The sequence below is a fragment of the Haemorhous mexicanus genome, chromosome 25, assembly GCF_027477595.1.
Source record: "Haemorhous mexicanus isolate bHaeMex1 chromosome 25, bHaeMex1.pri, whole genome shotgun sequence".
NCBI lineage: Eukaryota > Metazoa > Chordata > Aves > Passeriformes > Fringillidae > Haemorhous > Haemorhous mexicanus.
The window spans coordinates 4,039,473-4,060,142 of NC_082365.1; the positions used below are offsets into that span (position 1 = coordinate 4,039,473).

At 49.4% G+C, this 20,670-nt stretch overlaps 1 protein-coding gene across 1 annotated transcript in view; it reads right to left on the bottom strand.

The window, feature by feature from the left end:
• Positions 1-3,356: 3,356 nt before the first annotated feature.
• Positions 3,357-20,670, bottom strand: part of SYT6 (synaptotagmin 6) — a 36,531-nt gene continuing 19,217 nt past the window's right edge. Inside the window, exons 2-7 of the mRNA XM_059867878.1 lie at positions 20,238-20,571; positions 16,673-17,231; positions 12,405-12,525; positions 11,399-11,570; positions 10,388-10,538; positions 3,357-4,867 (exon numbers count right to left, since the gene is read on the bottom strand). Of these exons, the coding sequence (XP_059723861.1) occupies positions 4,796-4,867; positions 10,388-10,538; positions 11,399-11,570; positions 12,405-12,525; positions 16,673-17,231; positions 20,238-20,571 (1,409 nt within the window). The 3' untranslated portion in view covers positions 3,357-4,795. The remainder of the gene's footprint in view (positions 4,868-10,387; positions 10,539-11,398; positions 11,571-12,404; positions 12,526-16,672; positions 17,232-20,237; positions 20,572-20,670) is intronic.

Sequence of the window (20,670 nt, forward strand, 5' to 3'; positions counted from 1 at the left end):
CATCACTGCTTGTTGCCAAATGAATCACAAAGTCACAGGATGGTTTGGGTTGGAAGGGACCTTAAAGCTCACCCAGTCTCAACCCTGACACCTCCCACTGTCCCAGGCTGCTCCAAGCCCTGCCCAGCCTGGCCCTGGGCACTTCCAGGGATCCAGGGGCAGCCACAGCTTCTCTGGGCACCTGTGCCAGGGCCTGCCACCCTCCCAGGGTGGAATTCCTTCCTAATATCCAAACTAAACCCCCCTCCTTTAGTTTAAAACCATTCCTCCTTGTCCTGATCCAGCAGGCATCTCCTGCTCCGTGCAGAGACCCCCCAGCTCTCCTGGGGTATCCAGTGCAGGGAGGAGCATCCCACCCCCTGTGCCCCTGGGCCTGCTCAGGCAGGAGCTGAGACTCCCTGGAAATGGCAGCCAGGCTTTGCAGGCCCAGGGAGAACATCCTTGAGTGAAGAACTCGAAGCAGAGATGAGACCCTGACCTGGCATTTAAATAAGTGCACAGCTGTACTGATGGATAATCTTAATGGCAGGGAGAACAGTGAGGCCCCTGGGGGAGAAAACCTCTGGCAAAATGAGATTGAGAAGTCTGGGGTTGCCTAATTAGAGACACAATTAGGAGGGCAAATAACAGAAGTAGTAAAAGTGAAGAACAAACAGAGGACTGAGATCAGGATCTCGAGGATCAGGGCTGTAATTTTCTCCAATGAGCTATATGTAATTTTCTGTCTAATTTATTATCTTGCAGGCAAAGATGAAATTATCTGGACTGACACTGCTTGAACTAAAGACTGAAGGAGGACTGGGATGAGTTTGGGACTGAGCCCATTGACTGAATGCTCTCCACAGGCTAATTAAGAGTTATGTGTAAATAAAAGGTTTGTGAAGAAATAAAATAAAATAAAATAGAAATCAAAGCACTCAAAGCTGCTCCTGCCAGAGAGCTGGGCCCAGGGAGGTGCCCACAAAGCCCTGTCTGTCCCCCCTGGGTCACCCTTGGGAGCAGTGAGATCCAGGAATGTCCCAAGTGTCCCTGCCCTGCCCTCCCTGCTGCTCCCAGCATCCCAAAGCTGGCTTTGTGACCCCGAGTCCCAGAAGCCCCAGCTGCCAGGCCCTGTCTGCAGCTCCTGCCATCCAGGTGGGCTCTGCCACTCTTGTTCCCAAAAGGTTCCTGCAGCATTAGTGATTCCCAGCCCTGGGGACAGCCTCGCTGTGGCAGCTGTGACACATCCTCCTTCAACATCAATATTGGAGTTACAGTTATTTCTCAGCTGCTATTTTTTCCCCCTAAGATAATTAAAGACCACGTTTGTTTATTTCTTAAACCCCCAGTTGTTTTCTTCCTCCCTGGCTTTTTCTTTTTGGTGTGTGTGATTTGCCAACCTGTGAGTAGCACTCTGTAATTAGCAATTAAAGGCCACATTTGGAGACTAAATATAAATTGTTGTGACAAGATTCTCCCCTTTGCCAAGCAAATGTGTTGCTGATGTATGAAAGAAACCTCATCCCACAATGCTGGGATCAGTGGGAAGCCAGTAGTGGAGAACATCACTGTGGCTGGATATTGGGAAGGAATTCCTCCCTGGGAGGGTGGGGAGGCCCTGGCCCAGCTGTGGCTGCCCCTGGAGCCCTGGCAGTGCCCAAGGCCAGGCTGGACAGGGCTTGGGTCACCCTGGGAAAGTGGAAGTGTCCCTGCCATGGCAGGGGTGGAATGAGATGGATTTTAATGTCCCCTCCAACCCAAAGCACTCTGGAATTCCATGTGTGGAACTCACTGCCCACTGGATGTTTCCCACCTTTTTTTTCTCGGATAAAACTTATTTTGTTGTCCAGCTGGTGGGAAGGAGCAAGGCTGGAACAGTTCCCAGCCCTCTGAGCCCTTGCAGGGAGTTGGACCCGTGGGATTTCCCTTGTCCCTGAGTCCCCACATGAAACCAACCCAGGCCACCCTCCCTGCAGGGTCCCCTCCCCTCCCTGCAGCCAGTCCTTGATGAAAATGGAGACTGTGAGACTAAAACTGACGAGAAAGGAGGAAAAAAATGAAAGGAAGGTCTGGGAACGCTCCACGTGTTTATTTTGCTTGCACTACTCAATAAAACAGAGTATTCATTTGTGGCTGCTTGCAGCAGCATCCTCCCCTTTGCAGGGACTCTCAGAGGAGCCCCAGCATGGCCAAGCCTCCTGTGGGACGTGGCCCTGGGGTGACCCTCCTTATTTTACTTGGAAATAATTGAAATGTCTCGATGAGTTGCTATTACAGGGTCAAGAGCAGCAAGTGAGGAGCAAGAAAACAACTCAACAAATCTTGGCAAGGCACTTGTGCTGGGCTCAGCTCCTTCCCAGGGCTCTAATTCCCCCCTGGATGGAAGGGAAGTGTTTGCTCTGGTGTGTGGAGCTCCCCATGAGTGTCACCAACCCCCTGAGACACACACACACACAATGGGCTGGTTATCCCCTGGCTGAGGGATGTGGCAAAATCTCAGCATTTAAAATATAAATGAAGGGGGGGCTGAGCCAAGCAGGCGTGGGTGTTATTCACTAACGTGAGATCCAGTTTTCCAGCAATGCAAGTGACAGCCAGTATTGAGTGGAAATTGATTATCTGTGTGAAGCAAGGATTAAAAATAGCAGCTGTGTGTCAAACCCCACGTATGTTTTGACTAAATCCTCGATAACAAGGAGAATGGATAAAAGATGGGGATTATACAGAGAAAGCCAAAACCCAAAAAGCCTGGATTAGAGAAGAAAAGGATTTGAGTGGGTTGCTGCAATTAATGATTGTCAAGTGCCACCAGCTGGGACTGCTGTGGCTTCTTCTGGGGACGTCTTGTCCTTCGGTTTGCCAACCTGCCAGAGGCACAGCCAGCTCACTGCCCTGCTCCCCTGGGGCTCCTCCAGCTCAGGCAAAGGTCCAGGTGCTCCTGGCCAGTGTTTGACCCACCCAGTCAATCAGTTTTAATGGCCAGAAACTCATCCCCCTAATTAAACACAGAAAGGATGATGGTCTCAGGGAGGTTGTCCTCCCCTTGCTCCCCAGCAGAAGCTCTCAGAACTCTCTGTGCTGGGAAACCAATGCAGTTTTAACACTTTTTTTGTGGCAGTGTGCTTGGAATACACTTTTTGCTGCTGCAGGGGCTGTCCCTGGGATGGGGTGGCTGTCCCAGCCCAGGCAGGAGCTGCAGAGCCAAGGTCTGCTCCAAATGCCACCGTGTGCCCCTGCCCAGCCCCACACCGTGCCAGGCTCTGCCATTGTCACATTTTATGGCACCCTCTGTGGTCACTGCACCCATCCAAAACCACAACCCACAATTCCTGCTCCCACAGGAGGAAATATTCCACCAGACAGGGCAGCACTTACAAATCAAATAATTTTATTGAGTTTCTGCTCCTACAGCGTGTGGCACGTAAAGAGAATTAAGACACAAGGTGTGATGAGGAATGATGTATTTACCCTTCACTGAACAAAGGATTCATCTCACCCAGGAGCAATGCACACAGCCCTCTGTGCCAGCCCTGCTGTGCAGCCAGGGGTGACGTGGTGACATTTGGGAAAATGGGAACTGAAGCTGACCTGAGGATTGTGGCTGATGAACACAGTCCTGCTAACCTGAGGCTGCCTCGCTCACAAATTCTACCTCCAAACCAAAATATTTGCTTTTGCCTAATTTAATTAGGGTGGAATAAACAGCACTAACACGCTTCTTAACTCAGAGAAAAATCCAGGATGAGAAAGTGTCCAAAATCCACAGCTGGCTGATAAAGATCAGCTGATTCAGCTGTAAAGCCAGTGCTTGGGATATTCTAAATTCATACCAGCAAAGCTTCTTTTTTTTTTTTTTTTCCCAGAACTTGACCTTCCTTCAGGGCTTGGGCTGAGAAACTTTATTCTTTAAGAAAGTGCTGACAGTCTATAGAGAAAAGTTTGGAAGTTTATTTAGCATCAGTCATGTTTCTGTATTTCCCTTTGCCCCTTGGGTCACCCTTCATTACTTGGATGAGATAAGAAATGGAGACCCAGTGATCATGCAGGGCTGTCACCCATTTCTGTAACATCCTCCCCCTTTTTTTCCTGAATCCCACCTGTGGCCACGCCATTCCCTCCACTCCAGATAACATGGGGATGTCCTGGGGGATGAGCAGCAGCTACAAAGGGGGCTGAAGAAACTGTTCATGCAAATAGCTCTGGGGAGATTTCAGATACAGGGAAAAAAACCCCAGGGTTCCCCTCCTGAGGAATCAACAGCATTTTTTAATATATGATAAAAGGAATTATGGGGTACACACTGCACAAACTTCTAAGAGCTCATGGACACCTCTACATGAACAGGAGACCCAGGGACACTCTGCAGGGCTGGGGCTGACCACGAGGATGGAGCTGCTGGTGGCTTGGAAGAGTCTCTCCCATCTTCTGCCACAGCTTTCCAGTGGCCACCCTCCCCTGTCCCCTGTCCTGGCCACCTCTGCCCTCTGCAGACGCCTCCTGGCCCCTTGCCAGCCTTCACACACTAAAAACTATTTTACACATTATTTTACAGACCAAACTCCCAGCACACGTCTCAGTCCACCTTCTCCCTCTGGAAACAGATCCGTACAGCAAAAGCCACAAAAATAACATCACCTTGGGAGACATATTAGACAAAAACATATTTGACCACAAAACGGGTTTCTACCTTTACTTACGCAGGAACAACTAGCCCGGAAAGTCCCGCTGCTGCCACCTCCCCTCAGCAACCACTGAGACTGAAGGCCAAGTGCAAAAATTACTTGGTTTAGTCCCATTTTGCTGTCCCTGCTCCAGATCACGGTGTGGGGGGTGGTTTGGGGGAGGGGCAGGAGCCCTGGCTGTCGAAGCTCGCTGCCCGGCCGTGCCACTGGGGACAGAGGAGAAATCCAGTTAACCAAACAGGAGAGGTTGTCTGAGGTTATTCCCAACCCTGCATTGTGTTGTCCATCTCCTCTTCCTCAGGATTCCCATCCTATCCCGTGGATCCCATGGATCCCATGGATCCCATGGATCCCATCCCATCCCATCCCATCCCATCCCATCCCATCCCATCCCATCCCATCCCATCCCATCCCATCCCATCCCATCCCATCCCATCCCATCCCATCCCATCCCATCCCATCCTATCCCATGGATCCCATCCCATCCCATCCCATCCCATCCCATCCCATCCCATCCCATCCCATCCCATCCCTGCTCTGCTCTCTTCTGCTCTACAAGTTCCAATTTATGCAATGCCCGTGTTTAACCACTCAGGAGGAATTGCTGAACAATTTACTTTATTGCTTTGTAAATCAATTCTCAATTGTGAGGATTCCTCACCAAAAGAAAAGGAAAATAAACAGTGTTTGTGTGTGCTGTGAAGACAAAGTGCTCTCAGCTTTTCCCTGCTTTATTGCTGTTGTCTTTTTGGTTTAAAAATACTGTCTAAGCTCAGAAGTACTTGAGTCTTTCCAGTCTGGTAATTTTTACTCCACAGCAGCTCTGTCCACAGCACCAGAGACATTTCTCAAAGGGAAAATCAGATCAGAGACTTGGTGGATGGAGCAAACTTTTTTTTTTTGCCATACTTAGGGGATCATAAATTATTTGTCATCTGCCTTGGGGGCTATTATCATAATTCAAACCCGTTGTTCCTGAAGCTTTTGAGCACTTGCCCATCTCATCATCTTGTTTTATTAAATTCCAGTGACAAATGATAGACATCTTCCAGAGACAGCAGGAGGCAGGATTTCCACTGCCTGGATCAATTCCCTCCCCTCCCACACCAGCAGAAACTCTTTGCTGGCTGATATTAGTGTTTAAGCATGGATGAATTTCATTTCTCTGGGTGAAAACTCCCTTGGAGAACCAGACCTCACCCTTGCCTTGGCAAAACCATCTTGAATGAAAACAAGAGAACAACAGCCTGGTGCTCACAGGGAGGCTGAGCAGGGCGAGCAGCTCCTTGCAGATGCTCCATGGGTTTGGAGTGGTCAAAAATGTGGCCAATTTGGCCAATTTCCTTCCCCAAAGAGACCAGTCAGTGTAAAGTAACTCACTGCACAGGTTTGCATTGAACTGCCTCGATTTCATCAGGGCTGAGCAGAAATTAATGAATGAAGATGAGAAGCTCGCCCTGCCAAACAGCTGCCTTAAGGTAAGGAAACACTTTCCTCTGTGTTTCTCATGTCAAAAAAATTGTCTAAAATCCCTGAGGAATTGATAATACAGGTACAACCTCCTCATGAGAACTGCCAGGGAACAGATTGCAGAAATTACAACAGAAATGGGTTTTTGGCAGAGCCTTCCCCATTCTCTTTGCCTCGTGCTGTCTGCATGATAATGACAGCGTTGCTACCCCAAAAATGTGATGAAAACTCTTCCAAGGACAGGTCCAGATAACCAGAGAGGAACCTGAAGATACTTTTCCTTCATTTAATTAGAGAAGGTGAGCCATGCACTGTGTAGCCAACCATCAAAAACCAGGACCAGTTCAATCAAAATCAAACAGGCCCAGAAGGCTGGAAGGGCTTTTCTTTAAAGACAAATGATTATTCTTGGTTGTGGCCATGACCTGGCTCTCAGGAGAGTTACCAGTTTTTCTCTGGAGCAATGTTTTAAACAAATAAATGTGGAATGTCTGAGGCACTTGGCAGCATCAAAGACCCGTTTTGCATCGCGCCGATGACGCCACCCCGCGATTGCAGGGTTTGTCTTTCACAGATCACAGGGAAAATCCCCACTGTCAGAAGCTCCCTTCAACTCCTGGAAGAACGAGCTGTAACTTCTATTTCCCTTTGTGCACACACCCCTGAACCTGGCTGATGGGTGGAGGAATGCAGGAGGAGCACGGGTGGGGTGGCTGGAGGACCCGGGGAGGGAGCAGCTGCCAGCGGGGCCTCGGGGCTGAGCACTGGGAACAGCTTGTGCTGAGGGGAGGAATTGATTGTCAGAACAACCCCACAAAGAGGGATTCTCCCTTTCTGCTCAGAAACTCGCCTTCTGAACATCTGTGTGAGGAGGATAGCGCTTAAAAGCCTGTAATTAATGATTCATTTGCACATGTTCTCCATGTTCCCTCTTTAATGATGATGGTCATTAGAGAAGTGCAGTCATTATGGTTTGTTATTCACTGTTGATAAATATGGAGCAACCAAAGACATGATGTGCATCCGAAGTGTTTCCCTTTTCACTGGAGACTTTTCCAGCAGTGAAAGCAAAGAGGGAGTGGCACCAGCTTGTGGAGGTGTCGTGGTTTGAGAGGAAATGAAGTATTTTTTTGGGATAGTGGCCCCAGTGGCCCAGAAATGAGGGGTTGGGCCATGTTAGCCCAGCACTGTGGCTGCTGGGACAGGTTGGAGCTGCCCAGGTCCTTGTGGTGAACAAAGACTGATGGCTCAGCACTGGAGGAGGCTGTTGGTCCAACACCACGGACACCACCATCCATCCATCCATCCCTCCATCCATCCCTCCATCCATCCATCCATCCATCCATCCATCCATCCATCCATCCATCCATCCATCCCTGCTGTGGCAGGGTAAGGGGGTCAGGGCTGGGCTGTCCCCTTGAAGCAGCACAGCTCTGGTGACATTTTCCTGGGAAATTCACCAGAAATTGTGACTCTGAGCTGCACTCAAAATACGGTGGGACCTCCTTCTCCTGGCCAAAGATTTCCCAAGGCACACCAGACAGGGTGCTGGTTAGCAAAGAAATTTCATATCCCCACACTTTTCTACCCCCTGAGGGGTGGGGAGGGGGGTGGGACCCCAACCAGAGCAAGAGGAGATGGCAGTGCCTGGAGGAGCTCTGTGTCCCCACACACAGCCATCCCTCCACTGAGACATCAAAGGGACAATTCAATCCCAGCTCCCTCGCCTTGGTTTGAGGCCAAGCACTCAATCAGGGAGGATTTGGATGGAGCCAGAGGCTGTTACTGATGGTCAGAGCACAGAGACCATCACCAGGATCAGCTGGGAAGCAAACACTCCATTTGCTGCTGCCGGCACAAACGCGCTTGGAGAGGAAGGAGACAAAGAGGAAGAAGAAGAAGATGAAAAAGACAAAGAGGAAGATGGGAATGATGGTTCAGGATGCCAGCACAGCCTGAGGTCACCCCCACAAAGGTGAGGAAGGCATGAAGGGCCAGCAGTTCTCCCCCAGCATGCTCAGGACAGATGGACAGACAGCCAGCAGCCCACAGAGCCTGGAAGGGTGGAGCAGCTGCACAGAGACCCAGAGCTGGGAGTACAGGACCAAAACCCCAAATTTCTTTTCCAAGACACCCAAACACAACATGGAAAAGGTGATGCAATGTCTTGTAACCAACAAATACCATTTCCCATTAATTTCTCCCCAGGAGTCTGTGCCTTTTCTGTTTGGTTTCTCTTTTAGGCTGCGCTGGGGATTTGCAGACAGCAGTGCTAAAACCTAAAAGGGCAAATAAACACAGGGACCATTTGCTTGCTGGCTCTCTGCACCAGTTTGTGGCAGAAGTACCAGAACAGATGATCAGAGGGCTTTTTCTTTCCTTTTAAGCAGAGCTCCTGACCTGTGCATTGAGGGGTGAAATGATTCACTCAGTTTTTTTTCCAGAGTCTTGGGGGCTCAGCCATGGTTTTCAAAGTATATTTTAGAAAGTGAGTCATCTTCCATGTCTTCCTTGGTTTCTCTGTGTTTCATCATAACAATAATGCCTTTTTAAACTTTTTTCTTAGTGCTTTTCAAACACTTTACAGGAGTTTTTCTTTCAAAACCCCATCTGCATCTGAGAAATAGTGCAGTAAAGCCATAAAAATTGCAACCTGGAGAAGGAGCTCCTGTCCCTGGGTCAGCCATGGCAGCTGGTGTCACACTGTGAGGTGCTGCAGGTGCCAAGAGATCAAATAAGAGATCAATTCCATTTCTGCTGAAACCTTGTGGCTGCTGGTCCCCAGCTCCCCGTGGCAGTGTGAGGTGACACACAGAGCCTGCCCAGATGTGGGTCCAGCAGGGGAAGGGGAATGAAGTCCTGGTGCTGCTCAGCAGCCAAAGGCAGAGATGGCACTGCACACAAAGTGCACAAGGGTTTAATTCTGCTCTGACTCACCCCAGCCCTGCACAGCTGATCCCTGTGCTGATTCAAGGTGAGCTCACAGATCACCTCAAACGAGGGAGGGTGAATTTTCAGGTGTCCATTGTCTGATATATCCACCTCCACTGTGTCTTAAGCTAAAATATCAACTGCCAGCTTTTCCTTTGTGTGTAAGCAACCTGGGCTGGGACAGAGGGCACTGAGCACAAACTGACTTCTGAATCATGCAATGGTTTGGGTTGGGAAGGAACTTAAAGATCATCCAGTTCCAAACCCCTGCCATAGGCAGGGGCATTTTCCACTGTCCCAGGCTGCCCCAAGCCCTGTCCATCCTGGCCCTGGGCACTCCCAGGGACGGGGCAGCCACAGCTTCTCTGGGCACCCTGTGCCAGGGCCTCCCCACCCCTTCTTGTTGGAGGAAAGAGCAGATTTCAAAGAAACACAGTGTTTATACACTAATTCTCACTACTGTGGAGGCTCAGCAAGCCCAGTGTCTGCCTTTCAGTGCAGCTCAGCACTCAGCTTCAAGGGCAAAATGAGATGATTTTTGTTAAGCACTTATTCTGTGGCTTTGAGGGAAAATACCTCCTCAGCCCCAGATACAGTGGGAGGCTTTATTGCCTTTATTATCGTATCACTGGCCTCAAATGCTGGTGCTTTGTTCTCATACTTGAAGTGTCAAAGGCATGTGTGCCCTTTTCCACATCTCTGTCCTCCAGAAATTATGACCTAAATCAGGCAAAGCCAAAGAGCTCCACAGAAGCGTGAGAAATTGGAGTGCAAAGGGGAAGAAAATGCCAGAGATGGTCGAAATGGTACCCAGGCATTTCAGCCCTGTTTTTTCATCTGGGGCTGCATCAAGTCAATCTCTTTCTCTGGAGAAGCTTAGAGCAATTACATTTGTTCTATTTATTCTCCCTCAAAGGCTCGGAGATGAGTCAACAGAAAAATCTTTTAGGATAAAAAATTGAAACTTGAAATAGGCAATATCCCTGGACAATTTGTTCTGCAATCAGAGCAGCATTCTCTTTCCTTACTGCTCTCAATTTCTAATTTAAAAAGGAAAAGTAAAAAAAAAGAAAGAAAAAGAAAAGAAAAACCCAAAATGTAACAGTCACATCTGTAAATACAGTTCTTCTCAGTCCTGCTTGCGAGCTCAAGGAGCTATTTCGAGGCAATACAGAAGTGCTTGTTTTCTAGAGTTCATTTCTGGTGAGAAAATTCCCTCAGCTCTGCTCAGAAAATCCCAGGCGAGAGCAGGAGCTCTCTGAAAGCCTGGAGCCAGCCCAGTCCCACCCAGCACAGGCACTGGAAGGGAAGGACACCCCACACACCTCTTTGAAGGATTTCTTCACCTCCACCAGTGGGTGCCAGTGGGCGATGGGCTTGCGGGGGTAGGCCAGCATCTCGTTCCAGTGGTCTCTGCCCAGCCCCTCGGCGTTGACCCCCACGCGGCACACCCCGATGATCTCGTTGTGGCCCACCCTGGAACAGCAGAGAAGGAGCACCATCACCATCCATCCATCCCTCCATCCTCCCTCCATCCATCAATTCCTCCATCCATCCATCCATCTATCCATCCATCCATCCATCCATCCATCCATCCATCCATCCATCCATCCATCCATCCATCCATCCCTCCATCCATCCATCCATCCATCCATCCATCCATCCATCCATCCATCCATCCATCCTCCCTCCATCCCTCCATCCATCATCCATCCCTCCATCCCTCCATCCCTCCATCCATCCATCCATCATCCATCCCTCCATCCATCCATCCATCCATCCATCCATCCATCCATCCATCCATCCATCCATCCATCCATCCCGCTGGCTGCCCACTCCTGGCCAGGCAAAGCCTGGACCCTGCTGCTGGTGAGCCTGGGCTGTGGTGTCTGCCCCAGCCCTGCCACCACCACAGGTAATTACAGCAGCTTTTAAATTATTTCTGCAGGTCAGTCCAGACACAGAGGTGTGAGCAGTGCTCTACAGCAAGAACAACCCCAGCTTCATCAATATATAATTCATACACCCAGAGCTGCTCGGGCTGACATTATTTGCTTTCTAAAATGGGTTGCAGGACAATAAATAACCAAGGGGAATGTGGCACTTGCTCAAGGAAATGCCATAAAGCAGGGACCAGCCTTGCCAAACTCGTTATTTTTCCATAACCATAAATATCAATGTCACTGTAGCAATATATCACCAGAGACAGGTGAATACCACTGAGCTCTGCCATGAGGAAAACAGTGTGGAAAACACTGTGGAAAATTGCATTTGAGCTGGAAAATCTGCACCCAATGGATGCTCTCCCCTCCAGCTCTCCAGAGCCTCCCACCTACCGATCATAATCCATGACAGAGATAAGGAGGCTGACTTGATCCATGTTCTCGGGGGGAATGTCAAAGATTATTGCTTCATTGTAGGTGGGATTAAGTGTGTTTTTCTTTATGGTGGTTTTCTTCTTTTTCAGTCTTCGCCCGTCACAGAGCAAAGACACTTTGACATATGGATCTAGGGAGGAAGAGACAGAAGACCTTTCGTTGATGAAAACGTGTTTTGTTACTTTTGCAATATAGAAACAGCTTTATCAGAGGATGGGCTGTGAGTTCCCATGAGCCAGAGGTGCTCTTCAAATGGACTTTTAGAAAAAAGTTTATTTGCAGACCAGTAAAATCCTCCATTTCTCATGCTGGTGTGGGTGGTGACCTGAACTTCAGGCACCAGAGAACCTGCACAGCATTATTATTTTTGCAGAAAGGCTGAGCTGGCTTCACCTCAAGTCTCAATTCTCAGACATTTCATATGGCATTAAGCTCCAGCTGAGCAGAAACATTTTTTGCAAAGGTCTCTTTTGTTACTGCTTTTTGTACAATGAAATTCACATACTCTGAAGTTGGTGTCTGGAAAAGAAATTGGATTTTATGATGAAAACCAGAATTTGTGCATGCTAAATTTGCAAGTCAGCTCTTTGAAACTGCAAATGCAAACAGTCTTTAGGTGGCTGTGATCCTCAGGTTTGACTACTGGGGATCACATTCCAGTGGGATTTATCCAGGTGGGCCATGATCCTTTCCTGACCTTGGGGTGAAGGAGTTGATTCTGGCTGTAAAGGCTTACAAGGGATCTAAGTGTCCAAGCCAAGAGATGGATCAGAGCTCTAGCCCTACAAACCCTCCAGTGGGATGGGAAAAAAAGTGACAAATTGTCTACTTGAAAAATTTTGTTTGCACTTGAAACACAGACAAAGTTTTCTCAGGTATTCACCCACCATCTACTGAGGGTACAGTGAGGGAAGAGGAGGAGATGTGGCTGCAAGGGGATCCTCCTCAGCCACCAAACACCCACCTGAGTAACCAGTGATGTCCATAGCTTTGAGATTCCTGCATTTAATGACTGTTAAGGTGAGGCGACCTGCAGTTGGCAAATAACAAAGGGAAAACATGATCTCGCCCAGGTCCACGCTTTCCTTCAATAAAGCAGAGAACAGATTTTATTGGAAATGTGCAGAACCAGCCTCCTCCTCCACCCCAGCATTTCCTCTGCTCTGCCATTTGTAGCAAAGGGTATTTTACTTGATTCAAGTGCACCCCAACACGATTTGGCTAAAAATGAATACAGAGAATGGGAAAAATAGGTTACACCTCCACATCTTAGTTAAGGACAATCTTCCTCTGCCTCAGTGGAGTCTGTGATTCCTATTGCACCCTCCCAGCTATGCACAGCTCATGCACAGCACTCCTGCTCCACTGCTCACAGTGAGATGGGATATCTCGCACAAATCAATGCAGAGAGGAAATCAAATTAGTATCAAGTCTTGTTTGAATGTACTGTGCATGTCTCTAGTGCCTGGTTCCTCCAGGAATGTGACAAGCACGGTGAGGTGACAGCAAGACGAGCTCCTGACATGCAGTGGTGCCACGTTCTCCAGTTGTGCACTGCAGAAATCTCCTCAGAAACTTTCTGTGACAGCCAGTGCCATCAGTTCATAACATCACAGACTGGTTTGGGTTGGAAGAGACCTTGAAATTATTCTAGTTTCAACCGCCTGCCGTGGGCGGGGATGAATTCAGTAATGAAGGTTTGTGACTGACAGTGCCCAACATTCCTGCATAAAATGAAAATGTCTTTCAGTAACACAGTGGTTTTCTCCGAAAGTGAGCATGAGTTTTTGGGCAGTTACCAACTAGGGGGGTAAAACTTTAGCCAGAAGTCAGCCAAGAAGGGTCTGTTGAGCTTTTAGTTTGTGACATGTGCACGTTTGGACCACCAAGCCCTTTGAGGTGCCCTCGAGGAGCAGGCACAGCGTGGGGCTGGGTGTTTGTGAGTATAAATGGGGAATTAACCAGCAGATGGCACTCAGAAATGTCTGGTACTTTAGGATTACACAGAAGCCAACACAAATTACTCTTTTAGTGCCCCATCAAATAACTTTTATCCATGGCTCTTAGCACTTCTTGTACCTGCAGCTTCATCAACTACACCTCCTAAAAGCCCTTTCCATCATTGCCTTGCCCATGGGAAGTCAGGGAAAAATAAACAAACCAAATGTCTGATTTAAACTAGAAAGCATCACCATCCGAAGTCAGCAGAAAGATTTCCAAACACCTTCTAAAAATGGATTTAAAAAAAAAAATCTTATTTTTCTACATACAGATCCCACATCTGTAGAGCAAACAACCAGTTTATTTTGGGAAACAGTGTGTTTGATTCCTTTCAGTGTGATATAATGATCTGCTGAAGAGAAATTGTGGCTGTTAGGAGTAGAGTGATGGAACTAGAAAGACAAGTAAATGCACTTAAAGCTTTGCTAAGTGTTAGGGGAATAGATCTTGTTGATGGATGAGGTTTTTGCCAAATTATTTCCTGCTCATTCTCAGGTAAGGCAAAGATTAAATCTTTATTCCACTTAGATGTGCAGAATACTAATGAATATTATATAAAATTTTGATTGGGTCTGTTCTTTCAAGCATTCTTTGTTCTTAGTTGGTGTGGGAGGGACGAGGGCAGGAGACCTTGGACAAGATGTCAGAAGAGAGCAGCCCTGTGTGAGATGGTGAGAGCACCCTCTGGACACTATCTCATCTTCTATTCCTCTCCTTGCACTGAGAGGACCCATTCAGGGTATAAAATGAACATAATTTATTCTTTGACCTCATTGTATCAGGTCAAGAGATTTTTCTTTGCAACCATAAATACAAGAGAGCAAAGCGTGTCCTGTGGGTACATTATTTTCTTGCAGATTATAGACATTGGGACATTTCCAAAATTCATATCAGTACCTTTTAGGAAATAATGGAAGCTCTGAATCAATAGACTTGAAACCAAAGATGTTTCCCTGATTCACAAGCTGTACAGTCATTAATTAAGTAGCTGAGTGCTGGCTACTTGTGCAGATCAGTTCTTAAGTGTATTCCTACCCTCCTACCCACACCACTGATCTCATGCATTATTAGGCACCCAGAGCTTTCTTGGGGTTTTGTGCAAACTGTATTTACCCTTCTCAATTTGGATTAAACAGAAATGTCCTTGGGTGTGCTACAGCTGGCTGAGATGTTCAGGAGCAGCACATTCCTTAAGAATGGCACAAAGAGGATGAGGGGATGGAGCCAAATGTAGTGCTGGACGTGTCTGTGGCAGCTCTGCCGGGCTCCTGCTCAACACACCCTGGGCATGGGGCTGGCTCTGCTCCCCTCACACCTTCTCTGGGGGCTCTCCCCTCAACAGCCCTTCTGCTGGTGTATCTCCACCTGCTTTGGTGGGGTTTTCCCCCATTACATGAGATTATTTAGCCAGGAAAGCATCCACTATTGCTTGCAGAACCACCAGGCAGGTTCCTCCAGGAGGCATCAGCACATCAGGAGCACTTTGCTCCCTTTCCAGCAGCCCCTCTCGGGGTGAAGGATGTGCCTGGTGCCTGCTTACCTCTCTGCCAGCATTTCTGCTTTCATTACCACCCATCAGTCACAACAGCCATGGCTGTTTGCAGGTTGGAAGCCAAGAGCTGTGAGCACCCTGCTAACTCAAACTGTTGCTTTCCTCATGGCTGATCCTGTGCCTCCTTCCCACAGCTCTCCCAGGCAAGATGCTCAAAAGGCAGCACAGCAGCAGCTCCCAGCACTGCCCCAGGGCGCCTGGCAGGCACCACCTCCACCCTGTGTCCTCAGGCTGGCAGGGCAAAGCTCTCCGTGCCCTCCCAGGACAGCTCCAGCCCCTGAGCCACCTTCCAGGGCGGGTGATGTGCTGTGTGTCCCCTGAGTGCCCTGGGACCCCACTGGGCACAGCAGCACAGGACACGGGGCTGTGCACACCTGCTGGGCTTCACAGAGCTGTCAGAAGGTTCTGGACACCCTGCAGCAGGAGAATGGGCACTGGTGGAAGTCACCAAGAGGTTCAGCTGGCGGGGACACAGTGCTGAGGGAAAAAGCACCAGAGTTACAAAGCAAATGTCTTGTGGCACTGCTGGCCACAGTAAATATTTGTGTTTGACACTTCCCTCCTCGGCACAGAAAGCAGGGGAGCAAAGGTATGAGATGAGCTATGAGGGAAGCTGCAGGACAGATTTTTGCAAGATGTGGCATTCTGCCAGTCACCAGGAAAGATGTGACAGGGCCCACGCTTCCAGCCACAGGGGTGGGGATGTCTCATCTTTCAGTCTCAGGAATAACAATGTCACATGACAATGACAATGGCTGATTTAGTGTCCAGCTGCAGAGCAGTTCAATCATTCACTCGCCCTGAGGACCAGCCAGATCCTCCTGGGAGGGCGGTGGAGGAGCAGACAGCTATTATGGAGAGGTTAATGTCACTGCTCTGCACTCAGTGATCAATGTGAGCACTTGGCTTCTCCTGCCAGCTCCGTGTGACATGGAAAGGGCTGGGACTTTTCCTCTCTGAGGCTTGGTTTCTCTTCCAGAAGGAATTCAACAGAACTATTAAAGGATCCAAATCCAGCTCTGGAAGAATTTCCAGCAGCACATGCAGCACCTCTCAGCACCAAGGGGCTGGTACTGGCCCTGCAGAGCTCTTCCTGACTGTGATCACCTGGTGCCTTAAGTTTTTAGCTTTTCTATTCTCAGATCCTGTACTGCACTAGTGGAGAACTCTGAACTCCATATGGAGTGTTAGTAAGCTCTCTCCACATTTTTCTCAGGCAAAACAATCCTTCCAAGCCTGAGAACCAAGGTCACCCTCTGCCTTGGGTTACCAAGTATAAAAAGTATAAAGAAAAGTGAGTGGGGGGCAGAAGCAAACCAGGGGAATATTACTTCATTACCTGAAGCTATAATTGGACAATTAACCCCTGATGTGCAAACAGACCAAGCTTTTATCTGTCTGAGAAACTCGTGACCATTGTTCATCTTGGGTGTAGTCTCTGCCAGGCTTTTGACTGCCCAAGGTGTATTGTTGAGGGCCTTTAATAAATACCCACTTTATTCTTTTTAATCTGGCTAGCCTCTGTCCTTGGTAGCCACTCCAAGGCATCCCATGGCAGAGAGCTGGGCCATGGCTGCAGGTCCCTGGGGCTAACAGGAGGTGAGGAGCCCTCAGCTGGGAGCCATGAAGGATTGATTTACCCCCGTGGAGACCCCCCACCCTGCCCAGCAGACACTCACCGTCGTGGCGTACTGAATGTCCCTCCAGATGGAAGTCTCCCGCGAGAGGTCCGAGTCCTCGAACAGGTTCTCCAAGATAACTTCTCCAATCATGTCGTGCCTGGAGAACCTGTCAAAGTCAAAGACGCTCAGGTGGAGCTTCCTGCTCGCCAGCTCCTCGTGGGGCACGGGGAAGTGGAAGGACTCGTCGAAGGTGGGGTTCAGAGTCTTCCTGTGCACGCGCGTCTGGAACTTGCGCTTGCGGTCGGGCAGGAGGTAGATCTTCACATAGGGATCCGAGCTGCCACAGAAGTCTTTGGCTGGCAAGTCAAAAGCCCTGAGAATTCGGACAGTCAGCGTCTCGTTCTCGTAGTCGTACTTGAGAGTGAAGTTGATTTTCCCACAGGTTTTCTCTGCCTCTTTCTTGGGGTCCTCGGTGTCCACGGTCTTTTGTTTGTAGAGCTCGGGCTTGATGCGGCCGATGCTGGTGGGCTGCTCGGCCACGGCTGGCACCTCCAGCCCGTAGTCCATGCTGGACACGTGCATCTGCCGGGGCAGGTGCCTCTTGAAGGAGATGTGCCTGCAGAGAGACACCAACAGCTCTGTGGGTTTCTAAGGACGTGGCTTTCATGTCCTTTTTCACCCCTGGACTCAGAAATCAGCACAGATCGAGCTCCATAGGTGCTCCTGAGCTCTGCACTGAAACCGGGTGTGTTATGGAGGGAACACCTCCAAAAACCTTCAAGGAACCAATCCAGCACATTTCCTAAATTCCAGAGCATTTGCCACAAGCTGTGTTTTCTCACCTGTGGCACGAGTCACAGCCCACACCTGAACAGATGGGCCCCAACAACTTCTTACCCAAACCACAGACAGCACCACATGGAGACTTTCCCCACCTCAGTCCTTACACTCCCAAGATACTGGCACTAAGCTCTCCCAGACAAGAAAACCCCTTTTTTTTGTTTTTTTCTTTTGGAGAGAGAACCATAACCAGTTCAGAAGGTGAGGCTTTCTTCATAGAGCCACAGAATGGTTTGGGTTCAGAGTGCTTTAAAGCTCATCTCATTGCATCCCCTGGCACAGGCAGGGACACCTTCCTCTAGATCAGATTCAAGCCTTGTCCAGCCTGGATTTGCTGGGTATTGCTGCTTCCAGACTTTTCCAACAGGCTCATCAGACACTGATAGATAATTGTTGACAGGGAGGGAGGCACAGCCTCGTCAGGAAGAGTCTCTTGCCTTGAGCTCTCCTCCAGCACAAGCTGTATGTAAGCAAAGCTTTATCTGAACAAAGCATAAAAGCTTTCTGTGGACTGAGGGCATTATTTCAGATTATCTGGTGTTTACAAGAGCAGTTTATAGAGTTATTTAACCAAACTAAAAACTCTACACCCAGAGCATTCAGTGATACGTGGTGCTTGTAGACCTTGACAGGCTCTTCAGAGGTATTTTGGACAGGGTTAGGCTGTGCTGTGAATCAGAGGAACCTGCCAAGGAGAAAGTGTGTTTGAAACCTGCCCACGTACAGCTAAGTCCCACTTTGTTTGTCCTAATTCAGGCTGGCTGAGGGTTTTTTCCTCCTCTGTTGGAAAGGTGTAATAAAAGCAGAAGGAGAGTGTGCCTGCAGAGAAGGAATCAGTTGCCCAAAAAGCAGTGTGGATAAATAAAAGAGTGTGGCTCACAAATGCAGGTGGCACCGTGCTGATCGAGCTCAACTCCTTCAAACAGGGGGCTGCCATCAGTGCCTCACTAATCCTGCAAAAGTGCAGCCAATTTTCTGAGCAGTGCCTGATTTCCCTGCCACACTCCTGTGCACATCCCAGGCACGGCCAGCGAGGCAAATAGAAGTGCTGGGGCACAGCCAGGACCCTGTGATCCCTCTTTCCTGTCCCTGTTTCACCTCCTTCTGTGTCAAGGAGAGATGCTGCATTTCACAGAATGGTTTGTGTTGGAAAAGAGCCTTAAAGCTCACCTCATTCCACCCCCTGCCATGGGCAGGGGCACCTTCCACTATCCCAGGTTGCTCCAATTTGGCCTTGGACACTTCCAGGGATGGGGCAGCTTCTCTGGGCACCCTGTGTCAGGGCCTCACCCCACTCTGAGTAAGGAGCCCCTTTCTAACATCTAATTCAAATCTCTCTGCAGTGTCCAAGCTGAGAGGGAGGTTCACACAGCCCTTCCCTGACTTCCTGAGGATGATGTTGATGTCTCTGTCCCCATCTGAGCACAAGCACTGAGCACAGCTGGTTCAGGGCTTGTGCAGCGAGCGATCCATCAATTGTGCTGATCTAATTGTTTCTGCCAGGAGCCACAACAGAGAGAGAGAGCCAAAAGGTCTAATTCTGTCTGACAGGGTACATCATTGATACTTCAGCCTGCCTCTCATGTTGGAATAAAATTAAAGTGGCCAAAGCGTGCGGGTGACTTGACACAATGAGGTCAAGTTGCAGTAACAGGGCTTGAATCCCTGATTTTTTAAAAGAGCCACAGTCTCATTCATTGGTTAATGGCCAAGCTTTGGACAGTAATCTGCTGTGTAGGTGCTCCCTTTAGTCTCCCTGATGGTCTCTGAACCTCAGCAATCCTCCCACCTCTCCAGCTGCTCACAGAGCAGTGTCCCTGCTGAGCACCTCAGCCCCACCCAGCAGAATCATGGAATATCCTGAACTGGAGGGGACCCACAAGGATCATCAAGTCCAGCTCTTATCCCTGCACAGACACCCCAACAAACCCCCCTGGGCATCCCTGGCAGTGCTCTCCAAACACTCCTGGAGCTCTGGCAGCCTCAGGGCTGTGCCCATTCTCTGGGGAGCCTGGGCAGTGCCAGCACCTTCTGGGGGTAAAACCTTTCCCTGATATCCACCCTAAACACCCCTGACCCATCTCCAGCCATTCCCTGGATCCTGTCACTGTCACAGAGATCAGAGCTGCCCCTCAGGAGGAGCTGCAGCTCCCATCTGCAGAACCCATCCCAACTCATGGAACACATCTCATAGGTCCCATCCCATCCCATCCCATGGATCCCATCTCATGGATCCCATCTCATCCCATGGATCCCATCCCATGGAACCCATCCCATGGATCCCATCCCATCCCATCCCATCCCATGGATCCCATTTCATGGATCCCATCCCATCCCATCTCATGGAATCCATCTCATGGATCCCATCCCATCCCATCCCATCCCATTCCATCCCATGGATCCCATTACATGGATCCCATCCCATCCCATCTCATGGAATCCATCTCATGGATCCCATCTCATGGATCCCATCCCATCCCATGGATCCCATCCCATGGAACCCATCTCATGGATCCCATCTCATGGGTCCCATCCCATCTCATGGAACCCATCTCATGGATCCCATCTCATGGGTCCCATCCCATCCCATCTCATGGAACCCATCTCATGGATCCCATCTCATGGGTCCCATCCCATCCCATCCCATGGAACCCATCTCATGGATCCCATCCCATCCCATCCCCATGAATCCCATGGATCCCGTGGATCCCATCCCACTCCATCCCATGGATCCCATGGATCCCATCCCACTCCATCCCATGGATCCCACCCCATCCCTCACCTGGTGGAAGAGGCTGGCTCTGTGGTTTGCCTCTGGATCCGTGTGCGCCTCATGATGTGATCCTTCATGGACATCTGGACCTCGGCAGGGATGTCTGGAGAGGTGTGGCTGATCTTCACGGCTGCCTCCAGGAAGCTGATGGCCCCCGTGTCCTTGAGCTTGTCTGCCATGCTGTCCTTGTGGCCTGCCTCGCTCCTCAGCACGGCCAGGTGGGAGGAAAGGGCCTTGTTCCTCCAGGGAACCCAGCACAGCTTCCAAAAGAGAAACACAAACACTGCCACCAGGGCCAGGCCACACACAATGACTATCACTGCAAGGAGGCTGACGGAGAGCTCTGAGGGAGACAAGGACAGCGACAGGGAGGGATGGGAAAGAAGAGAAGAAGAGACAGATGGTGAGAAGATCGTAAGTAAAAGGAAGAAATGGTCCAAAC